This window comes from Frieseomelitta varia, unplaced genomic scaffold (genome assembly GCF_011392965.1).
Source record: "Frieseomelitta varia isolate USP_RPSP 00005682 unplaced genomic scaffold, Fvar_1.2 scaffold_271, whole genome shotgun sequence".
Taxonomy (NCBI): Eukaryota; Metazoa; Arthropoda; class Insecta; order Hymenoptera; family Apidae; genus Frieseomelitta; species Frieseomelitta varia.
Window position 1 is genome coordinate 1 of NW_025110003.1, and position 12173 is coordinate 12173.

At 28.8% G+C, this 12173-nt stretch overlaps 1 protein-coding gene across 2 annotated transcripts in view; it reads left to right on the plus strand.

Moving 5' to 3' along the window:
• Positions 1 to 536: 536 nt before the first annotated feature.
• LOC122528940 overlaps positions 537 to 12173 on the plus strand; it is a 17975-nt gene continuing 6338 nt past the window's right edge. The window contains exons 1-3 of one of the 2 annotated variants that reach the window (XM_043654601.1): positions 537 to 1048; positions 5344 to 5466; positions 7043 to 7253. In XM_043654601.1, the coding sequence (XP_043510536.1) occupies positions 945 to 1048; positions 5344 to 5466; positions 7043 to 7142 (327 nt within the window). In that variant the 5' untranslated portion in view covers positions 537 to 944 and the 3' untranslated portion in view covers positions 7143 to 7253. Of the gene's footprint in view, positions 1049 to 5343; positions 5467 to 7042; positions 7254 to 12173 lie in introns of those variants that run through there. The other variant, XM_043654600.1, reaches the window with a different exon arrangement.

The window sequence follows — 12173 nt, forward strand, 5'->3', positions numbered from 1 at the left end:
TTAATATATATTTTTTTTAATATATATATATTTTTTTTAATATAAAAAATATATATATAAATCTTAAAAAATAGATGTATATTTAAAAAAAAAATAAATATACATATATTTAAAAAAAAAATAAATATATATATTTTTTAATATAATAAATATATATATAATTATTTTTTAATATATATATATTAATATATATATTTTTTTAATATATATATATTAATATATATTTATTTTTAATATATATATATATTTTTTTTAATATAAAAAATATATATATAAATCTAAAAAATAGATGTATATTTAAAAAAAAAAAAATAAAAAAAACGCATCTTGGGCAATTATGTTCGAGGAATGAAATTCACGTCACATGGTTGCACCGTGATCGAGTTTTTCGCGTGGTACCCGGATACGTGAACGTAATAACCGAAGGTGAAAGACAACTCGAACGAATAAGAGTGGCGAATAGAGAGAGAAGGAAGCGCGATACGATGGGAAAGATCCAGGGAAAAGGGTCGCAGCCTAGGAAAGAAACGCGAGGGAGGATTTGGATCGAGTGGGGTATAGACCACGAGTGGAGGGGCAAAGTCGGTACTCTCCTTCGAGTATATATGCTCGAAGCGGGCGAAGCTATGCTACAGTTCACTAAGAGACAAAAGCGATAAGAATAGGATCAGATGTTGATGGAATGAGAAAAAATCGGAATAAATAGATACGCGATACGACTGGCACAATTATTAAATAAGTTGTTAACCGTTGTTCGAGGCTAAAGTTTGATTCTGTGAAGCGGTCGTCTTCCGAGAAGACGCCAAAAGTGCGAAAGGGGACACAGTGCGAAAGGAGAATCGTGGATCGCTGAGGAATATTTCGTACTCTTTGATCGAATTTCGCTTCTCATTTTAATCTCGTTTTCGTTTCGTGCAAAAAGGGAGAAGAGAAAGTAGGGAATAATGGCAACCGGTACGAATTTCTTTGCTACGCTGATGATACTGTGCGTTTTAAACGTGATACTGATGCCAAAAACGACGTACGCTGCGCCGCCCCATTTGCTTAGGTAAGAGACAAAAATCGTTTTGCATAGTCGCAGGTGCAAAAAAAAAAAAAATTAAAATATTGGACTTTTAAAAATGAAAAAAAAAAAATTAAGATATTGGACTTCGCTGAATTACAAGCTAGCAATTTTTCAAAAAGGCACTAGTTCTTAAATACTCTTTTGAAAAAATTTAAATAACTATATAATAAATATTTTTAAACGCTTTGTACGAGTTTTTTTAGATTAGTTTGTAAAATATACCGATTTATTGTATATTCTTTCATATATTGTTACATATGATAAAATATATGATAAAATAGCCAATACTATTATACAGGTTATATATGGTGAAAACTTTGGGTTAACATTAACCTAACGACTATTACAAATGACAAAATCTCGTAGCTCCGAACCAAAATGGAAACCTTCCTCAACTTGTTGCACGCCCACGTGAAATCACGTCAAAAATTCTCATTTTGAGCTTATCCAAAAATCACTACGTTCTTCTAGTACTTTGAATCAAATATACCAACAATCATCTATTCAAAATTCGATCAATTTTCCCAAATCTTTCTGTTTCACCTCTTATTTCCTCAATTTTAAGTATATTTAAGTATAACCCAGGCGAAACAAACGATGAATTTATTGCTTCACAATAATTTCTAATCCAGTGATATCATGCCGACGAGGTTCAGGGATTACCGTGGATTACCGGTTTGGTCACTCGTTATGGTCCGCAATCAGTTGCCAGCGCCAAGATTTTGAAGGAAAAATCCCAGCGCGACGTCGAAACGAAATTTGATCAGTCTCTGATAGCGATCGTTATCTGTCCGATTAATTTTATCGATTTCTCTTCGATTAGGCTTCACATTATGAAATTACAGTACACGTAATAGTTATGAAGTTGCAATACGTCGGCCGATTCATCGAGATTTGACAAAAAGGAAATTTTCAACGACAATGAGCCGACGGATTACGATTGAGACAGTGCTTTATCTCTTTCCCTTTCCCCACCAATTTGTTCCTCTGTGAAACTCCCATGGACAACGACGTCAGAGGATACTGAGAGCTTTGTGGCATATGTGTAACGGAGATTAAGAAGACAAAATTGACAACGATCGACAAACGCGGTATTGTAATCTCGCGTAAGTTTGCAATATCACCAACCGCACCGCCAACGCGTTTCTCTTTTTATTTCTCTCTCTTTTTTTTCTTTTTTTTACTCGCGTTCGCTGCTAATATGAGTTCCACGTTATCGCTTATTGTAAGCTTCAAGTATCGGGATATAATCGAAAGCGGGGGTATTTGAAAGAAAATATATTATAATTAAATGGAGGTTGCCTTTCTTATCGTCTCTGGGAGAATGTGTAAAAACAGAGCGCAGTTCTTGGAAATCTTTTATTGGAAAAGTGTTGCTCTTCTACAGTTCGACTTCGAAATACTTTTGTTGAGAAATTAATATTGATACAAAGAATGTTTGATTCTAGAATTAAAGATTATGTCGTTTGCATAAATAAATATATATTTTAAATAAATATTTAATTTATATATAATATTTATATATATATAATTATATATAATATTTATATATAATTTAAATAAATATTTTTCAGAGTAATTGAGAGAGTTCTTATCAATATTTTGGAAACTTTTGAAATTTTTTAACGAGAACCTTTACTATATAATTATCTACACCTTTACTATATAATAAAACTGATAATGCAAGTAATTAACAATGTAGGAATCATTAATGAAATATTTCTATCTGATTTTTAAAATTTTCTCACGATTTCTAAAAATTTCTACAGATTCGGAAAAAGAAATTAAGTAAACTTAAGACACTCTAGTCTGATTACTTGAATTATTCCATAGTTTATTGTATTTCGTTAATTTCGTCATATCATAGTGACGTTTATAATTATCGAATCGCAAGCGTGAACGCCAAAAGGATGCAATTAAATATCGACGAGGAAAAAATGTTAAACTCGCAATTGAAAATTAAAAATTTTCTTAAAAATTTTTAGAATTGAAAATATATTAAAAAAATAATTTTATTAGAAATTTTTAAAATTAAAGACATATTAAAGAAATAATTTTACTAGAAATTTTTAAAATTAAAGATATACTAAAAAAATAATTTTATTAAAAATTTTTAAAATTAAAAATATATATTTATTTAATTATATTAAAAAAATAATTTCATTAAAGATTCTTTAAATTAAAAATTTGAAAGAGGACCCAGGCATGCCGGCCAATTAGCTTAGTTTTCCTTAAAGCCAACGGCTGATCTCGCGGGATTGAATTGCGACATCCATTTCACAGCACTTTGCGCGAAAGTTTGTTATAATTGCAAGTTCTACATGCTGCACGCAAGTCATGGTTGCGTGTCACAACGCTGACTCGATAAAGCGTTTCTGGCTTCTGTTTGTTCTTCCTTTATTAGCTTTTGTAAAAAGTGAAAAAAACGAAGACCAAGAAAGAGAGAAAGAGAGAGAAAAAGAAGCTGCACATTTACCACCGAATCCGATTTAAAACAAGTTACGATTGTTGATGAGCCGTTTATTTCATTTTTCGTTTCTCTTTTGAAAGCAGGAGGAAAGAAGAAAGTCTTTCCACCGAGAAAGGAGAGAACGAGAAAGAGAACAGATGATTTAAAACCGGTTGTAAAGATTCTTATTATATCGCGCCGCCGAGTTTGTTTTACACCTCGCATAATTAGTTGTGTAATACTTGAAATTAAGTGGTAACGCAAGAATCCGCGATGAGTCAGTAGAACCTTGCCGGTACGTGAAAATTATTCCACGAATCTAATAATAGAAATCTGTTCGTTCAGAGATTGCAGGCATTTTTCTTTTTTTTTTTTTTTGTTCTTTCGATATGGAAAACTATTCTTATCTATTCGATCAGTGAACCGTGTTCGTGATAATGACAGACACCTGTTCCGCAAATATTTTTTAAAAGATAATTTAATATCTTTATATATTTATAAGAGATATATATTTAAGAGATGAGTTTTTTTAATAATATTTTATATTATTAAAAATATTTTAATAATATAAATAATATTATTAATAATATTTTTATATATTTATAAGAGATATATATTTAAGAATAATATCTATATTTTTAATAATATCTTTATATTGTAATTTTCGCTTTAGTTTCTTCTCACATATTTTATTCCTACTCTCGTTTCCCTCTATTAGATCATTAGATCATCAGATTAGCAAATTACTAAATTACATCTTCTTTCAATAATAATCATCCAATTCATTGTAAGAGATAACGTTTTAATAATAATTATCTATTTACACACGAGTTTCTTTATCTGTTGTTATATTTATCGAATTCGCAGTTAAAAATATACTATACATTCCTCCTGATGAAGATAAAATAATATTCTTATTTTATATTAAAATTAGTTCTTATTATATTAAAATAAGTTCTTGATCTTTGTAGAAAGATTATAGAAAAGTCACAAGCATTCGTACTTTCTCGGTCATTAACCATTTTTTTCTCCTTTAACCTCTTGCGCTGATTGCGGACCATAACGAGTGACCAAACCGTGTACAATAATCCGTCGCTTTCTTTTTGAACTCGTCGGCATGATATATCACTATATAGAAATTATTGAGAAGTAATAAATTTATTATTTGTTTTGCCCATTTTGTTTTACTTACATATACTTAAAACTGAGAAAATATTACAACTTTGGTACAAAAAATTCTCGACGTGCGTGGCACGTCATTCCAGCGCAAGAGGTTAACCAAGCCACCTGCGCTGGCCACTGATTGCGGACCGTAACGAGTGACCAAACCGTGTACAATAATCCGTCGCTTTCTTTTTGAACTCGTCGGCATGATATATCACTGTATAGAAATTATTGAGAAGTAATAAATTTATTATTTGTTATTTTTCCTGGGTTTATATTTAAATATACTTAGAATTGAGAAAATATTGTAATTTTGGGACAAAAAATTCTTGACGTGCGTGGCACGTCATTCCAGCGCGAGAGGTTAGATCAAGTTTTTTTAATTTGTCTACTTTTAGATTTATTTTTGCAACATCAGTCGATAACGATAATTATTAAAAATAATTTATGAATGACATTCGTTGGACAGTGGAGTTTCATGCGAATTTATATTTTCGAAAGTATAATTTAAAATGTAGAATCTTGCAAGGGGATTGTTCTGCGTAAGAACACTGTAATTTAGATATTTTGCATATTTTTTCATATAATGTGCAATCTTCGAATTTTCTATAAATGAATTAAATATTAGTAATTTAGTAATGACTATTTGCTGTTTACTTTATAGCCGACAAAGGCGTGTATCGGATCAAAGACTTGCCGAAATAGAGACACTTTTAGGATTGCTGAAAATGAAGGGCAAACTAGTGAAGGTTCCAATTGCATTCGGCCTGTTGGATCCGAAGAAAATGTAAGTAATCACTTTATATCTCGTACTAGTTGCTCCTTATCTTTGCTGATTTATTGTTCGCTCTTATCAAATTTCCTGCAAAATTTCTAATAATAGTATTATTTCCTATTACATCTTCGGAACAACAACATAAACAAAGAAACAGATATCTTCATTGAAAACTTTCTTCAATTTGACTTTTAAATATCGACCGTTCAAGATTTTAATTTTAATCTTGATAAAAGGGAAGCAAAATTTTTATAATAATAAAATTTTATAATAAAAATAAAAAGACAGGGAAAATGTATTGATATTGACTAACCTAAAAATTTAGCAAGAACATGGTAAAAATACTGTTTCTTTTCAAAAAAATGTTCACTCGGGGAATCTTGCTATTAATTTTTCAACTTTTGAGAATATGTACTACTAATATTAATATTATTTAATAATACTAATATATTTTAACATTTGAAAATACAGTAAGTTCTCTGTAAAATCTCCTAAAATGACCAAAAGATTCTGTGTCACTTGAGATAATATATCAGATTGAATGGAACAACAAAAAATGATTTCAATATATAATATTTCAGAGACCAAAAATAATAACAGTCATCTTAAAAATTTTTATTAAAAATCAGTCACTGAAATTTGTCCATTATTTAAGTCGACGATATCACTCTCAAAATGGAAAGATAATTTTTGATAAAGAACTGCACGAGTAAAAAATTAAACAATAACAATTATAAGTATTATTTTGCATTCGATCGAAACAATTTTTTGCAAACGTATTAAAACATTTTAAAAATCGTGAAGATTACATTTGTAATGTAATTTTCTCGCGGAGATTAATGAAGAACGAGAATTGAAATTAATTTCTCTTGTCGATAATTATTACGAGCAATCGAAAGAAAGCTGTCCTCGTTATAAATAATTCAATTATGAATAACCGAAATAAATTTTTCTGACCAATAATGGTTATTGATAATTAATTGATTGATTTTTCATTTTGATGTTGATTTTTCAATACCATCTTTCAAATTACAACTCTTTTAAATTATCAATTTCAAATACAAAACGTTGAAATTAATTTTAATGATAAATTGCTGATGTAGAAAATTTCATGTAAAACACTGAACTTTATCCTTAACTCTTCCAAGAATTCTTAGTTCACTCAGATCAAATCTACAAATTTATGTCATAAATAAATCATTCTAAATTATTCCAAGCAAACAATAACTTTGAAAGGAAAGCCACCAGAATTTTACCACTCAAATTCAACGCGATCGTTGACCGTGGGATGCGAAAAAAAGAAAAAAATCTTTTTCTTTCTTTTTGTTACCGAGTGACAATACCATGAATCACAAACTCTTTCCCATATCTCTTTACTACGAAAAAGAGGAGAAGGAGAAAAGAAAACAAAAACTATCGTTACAAACGACTCTTACGAATGAACTTTGGCTAATTTTTCAAATGGAAGGAAGACAGAGCCGCCCCCGTTGTATTATCGTGTATACAGTCGTGCTAAAAATACCGGTCTATTTTTAAAAAAAAAGAAACAAATGAGAAGAAAAAAGGTACTCTGGTGGTATGATTTTAGGTTCAGGAATCTCCGGAACAGGACACTTGTCAAACATCGTCTATATTGTCTATACGTTCTCGCGAACTCGCCAAGTAACAAGAAAAATGTAAATTTTTAAAATTGCATTTCGTAACTACTAACTATTAGAGAACAGATTTGACAGTGTAAAATGATTGAGGAAAGAAATTGCAAATGAATTGTTTTTAAGTAGTAGTACGATTACATAAATATTAAAATGCATAATTATATTAAGTAAATATTAAAATATTAAAATATTAAAATAATAAATATTAAAATATTAAATAATAAATATTCAAATATTTAAATGTCAAATATTAAAATATTAAATAATAAATATTCAAATATTTAAATATTAAATAATAAATATTCAAATATTTAAATGTCAAATATTTAAATATTAAATAATAAATATTCAAATATTTAAATGTTAAATATTAAAACATTAAATAATAAATATTCAAATATTTAAATGTCAAATATTTAAATATTAAATAATAAATATTCAAATATTTAAATGTTAAATATTAAAACATTAAATAATAAATATTCAAATATTTAAATGTCAAATATTTAAATATTAAATAATAAATATTCAAATATTTAAATGTTAAATATTAAAACATTAAATAATAAATATTAAAATATTTAAATACTAAAATTAAGTATCATCAATACGACATACATCAATAAATAAATCTATTTATTTGCACGTTCACAGATAAATAGGAATAATTATTATAGTAATATCGTATATAATTATTATAGTAATATCGTATATAATTATTATAGTAATATCGTATATAATTATTAATAGATATCGTACAGTAATCATAGCCGTGCATTTGTACTGGGTTAATTAATTTTGAAATACTTATATTCTAAAATGCTGTAATAAGGGCCATTGATAACTTTTGTAGAATAGAAATTCAAATATACCACTTCAAAATTAAACGAGACAAATTAAATTAATTTACCATTTAATGATATGAAACGATATTTCATTTATTTGAAAACAAAGTTGTCTTCGGTCTCGATTAAAACTTTTCACCGTGTTCGCGCGAAATTTGTGCTCCACCCTGAGACGAAGCTCGGTTTTTAATTCTGTCTCGGTCGCGAATTTCCAAGTCAAATGATCTATTGGTTGAAAGGAGATGGAAACAAAGAGGAAGAATATACGAGAAGTATGTAGCACGTTCGGCGGTGAAATTCAACTTGTTGCATCGTGTTCGCGTGACGGGAGCGAGAAAACCACATTCAAAGGCCTCCGACGTGCACGCACGCTGACAGAGGGTGGCTGAATCACGTGAGATAAAAGAGGAACAGTCTACTAATGCTGAGAAACGTGTCGTCTGGCAGCCTTCGGAAGACACTGAATGTTCCTCGAGATGTTATTAACTTCGTACCGCCGTTCTTAAGAAAAATGATTCTCGTTTCACTGGGTAATGTCGCGAAGATTGCGCTGCTCGGAATAATAAAAATATACGAGTGGATTGATCAGCTTTTTTGATGATATCTTTTAGAGTTTCCACGTACTAATGAAAGTTGATATTGCGGGACAGTTTCTTGCTCTTCTTCCTATTCCTAGAGAATAGATTTAATTTTATTACGGTTTTATTATTAAATTAATTTAATTTTATGACGGTTTTATTATTAAATGTATTAATTAAATATTTCTACAAGAATCATTTAGCGTAGATCATGTACGGAATACTAATAAAAATCTTATAATCATGTCTACGAAAGTTATCTCTATTGAAAATTCTATTAAAAATTTGAGATATTATTGAAAATTCTATGAAAAGCGCCATTTTTTACAATTGTTCCTACAAAGGCAAGAGGAATTTTGCTACAATGGTAAAAAATATTTATGAGATATGAAACTCGTCACATATAATTGACAATATTTAGTTTAAATAAGAAATGAACAATGTCATATTATTCTTTATAATTATTTCTATGAAAATGAAGAAGAACTCTTCTGTAAAGAAGAATTGAGTTAGAAATGAAACTTGTGTTATTAGCAACATGTAAGCTTTCATAGACAATCTGGGTCATTTGCGCCTCGAGCAGAACTTCACTGAATTTTTCATGAATTTTTCAAAGCAAATTTTAATTCTTATTCTCCGAGAAACATTCTCCTTTTAAAGCGTTGATTTAAGAACTACTATTGTACAATATAACAAAGACTTCTTGAATTTGAATTTTTTCTACATTTTCTGCAAACAATGAAGCAGTAAAAAAAAATTAGGCATGGATGTGAATGATCCGGCTTTGTTGTAAACATTGTGATAATATGTTTGCTCACGGAGGTTCAATTTAAATAAATACTGACAAACATATGTCGAATGATTGTCGTTTGATATGAAATTTTCCCTACCTACCACTGTTCGTTTCAGAAAAGTGTTGAAAATCAAATAAATGTAAAGAGCGTTAGTTATTGTTCTGAGATTCGACGCCCAAGAGAGTTTGAAAACAAACGATTGTTAAAGAAAGATTATTAAAAATCGTAATTCAAATATTGAAAGTAATATTAACGCGCCATGCGAGTTTTTATATACTATTCCCTTTAGGAATGACTGTAGTTTGAAATATATTACATTATAGCTAAAATTTATCTTATTTTAATCTAGTAGTTCAAGTTTTTTAATTTTCAATTTTAATTCTTAAATTTTTTAATTTCTTGATGCTATTCAAAAAGTAATGTCAACGTGTTAAAATAACAGAAACATTCACTCACAACAGATCATTCTTCTCTATATCTTCTATTCTGTGTCAGACATTAGCTTTCAAGTAATATCTACAATTCTATAATATATAAACATAGAATATTGAGTTTATGTAGTTATGTGGTATTATAATGCACCATAAGTGAAATAAAATCATGTAGAACAATCCTTCGAAAGAAGATTGAATGGAATGTCACTAAAGAATATACGCTTAGATAAACATTAATAATAAATAATCTACTTTAATATTAAAAAGTAATTTCACGACAGAACAAATTATAATGTCTACTCCTATATTGCAAACATTGTAACAAAAGTAATAACATTCAAGTTTAAACATTCAATTTTTAAAAATATCTGAGTACTTATCCAACCATATCTTCAACTACAAAAAAAAAGTTTGTATATGCCATATTAAATACTTTAAAATTTAGCACTGGTATTGAACATTTTAAAATTTAGGCATGATTAGATATGAATATTTTTAAATTTAGGCATTATAATAGATATGAATATTTTAAAATTTAGGTATTATTAGATATGAATATTTTAAAATTTGGCACGATTATATTGGTCATGCTTAGAAATAATCTGTATATATATATATATATATATATATATATATATATATATATATATATATATATATATATATATCTGTAAAGTATATAAATTTACAAGATATTTATTTGAAATGTACATTTGGTAAAAATTTAATGTAGAGTATGAGTCAAATTGATTATTTAAATGCTCTTATGAAATACATTTTGTAACTTTTATATACTATAATTTTATATATATTTATAGATATAAAATTAATAATACATATAATATATATATTTATTTCTGGCTGGATATAATATATATATATATATATATATATATATATATATATATATATATATGCATTATATATATTATACTATAATATATATATTTTTAATGATTTATTTCAAACTAGATATAATCGTGATAACATTAAAAAGATTTCAAAATGTTTCGTTCATCGTACATAATACGTGTAGTACTCACAAAAATTTTGTACGATAAATTTTCAAATACTGCCTGTATATTTGGCAACTACGTTGACAGAATAATCTAAAGAGATTCGCGTGGGAAAAAGGACGAGACAATGGAAGAGGAAACGCTAATGGTGCTTCTATAACCTTGTTACCTTCGTTCCAATGCTTTTCGAATAAATTGCTCTTCAGACACGTTAGCACGATCAGGATCACGAAAATTCGCTTGAAAACTAGCTGAAACGAATGGCTTTCCCCTTTTTCCGTATTTCGATACGTTAACATCTGCACCCTTGCAACGAGTCTGTTCGTAGAAACACTTCGTTTTCTTCATTTCCTTCCATTCGTTATTTCTCGCGTCGCTCGAGTGTAAACGTCATATAAAATGCATCAAAAGGTGAAAAAATTCAAACAATGGAAAGCACGGCGCGGTAGCTCTTTCGTTTAACGAACCATTGAAAGTCGAGACACTTTGAAAAGATTTCTCGAAATCAAAGGGAAGTTTTTCTTCTTCTTCCTCTTCGTCTTCTCAAAGTCGGGATCAAATGAAAAATTGAAATGGGAAGCCATCTCGCGTTAATATTATACATTGCTATTAACTAGCTCGTCGCGAGGGGACGCTTCGCTGCGTTTTCATTTTCAAATAAAGAGAAGAAAGACAGACAGAGAGAGAGAGAGAGAGAGAGAGAGAGAGAGAGAGAGAGAGAGAGAGAGAGAGAGTCGATACCGCCTGAACGTGGGCATAAATTCACGATGCAAATTCGATTGGGGCTGCGCGTTCCTCGGTTTCGCGATCTGCCTTTGAGCTTCTCCTAATCGACTCATCGCGCGTAGAATTGTTCACCGCCGGAACTCGTGACACGACTTGCGAAAAAGCACGAGTGGAAAGACGAAACGGTCACAGGCAAATTATGCTCAGGAATGCGAGTTTAAAGAGAGATTGGAAGTTGGTCGATGGCACTTGACACATTAGCACTGAATCGTAATTTCGAGTCAATCCCGAAATGAGTTCTCAGGCACAAGCGTTTCACCCAAATTCTACTGTCTTGAGTCGAGAGTATTTGATCAAATTCAAACTAATAGGGAGAGAGAGAATTGTTCCGATAAGGGAATTTCTTTGACGTTGAAATTTTATTTATTTAAATAAATATTACTTATTAATATAAAATATTGAAATTGAATGTCAATATTTATTTATTTAAATAAATATTATTTATTGATGTAGAATATTAAAATTGAATGTCAATGTTTATTTATTTAAATAAATATTTATCAGTATAAAATATTAAATATTAATATTTATTTATTTAAATAAATATTATTTATTAATATAAAATATTGAAATTGAATGTCAATATTTGTTTATTTAAATAAATATTATTT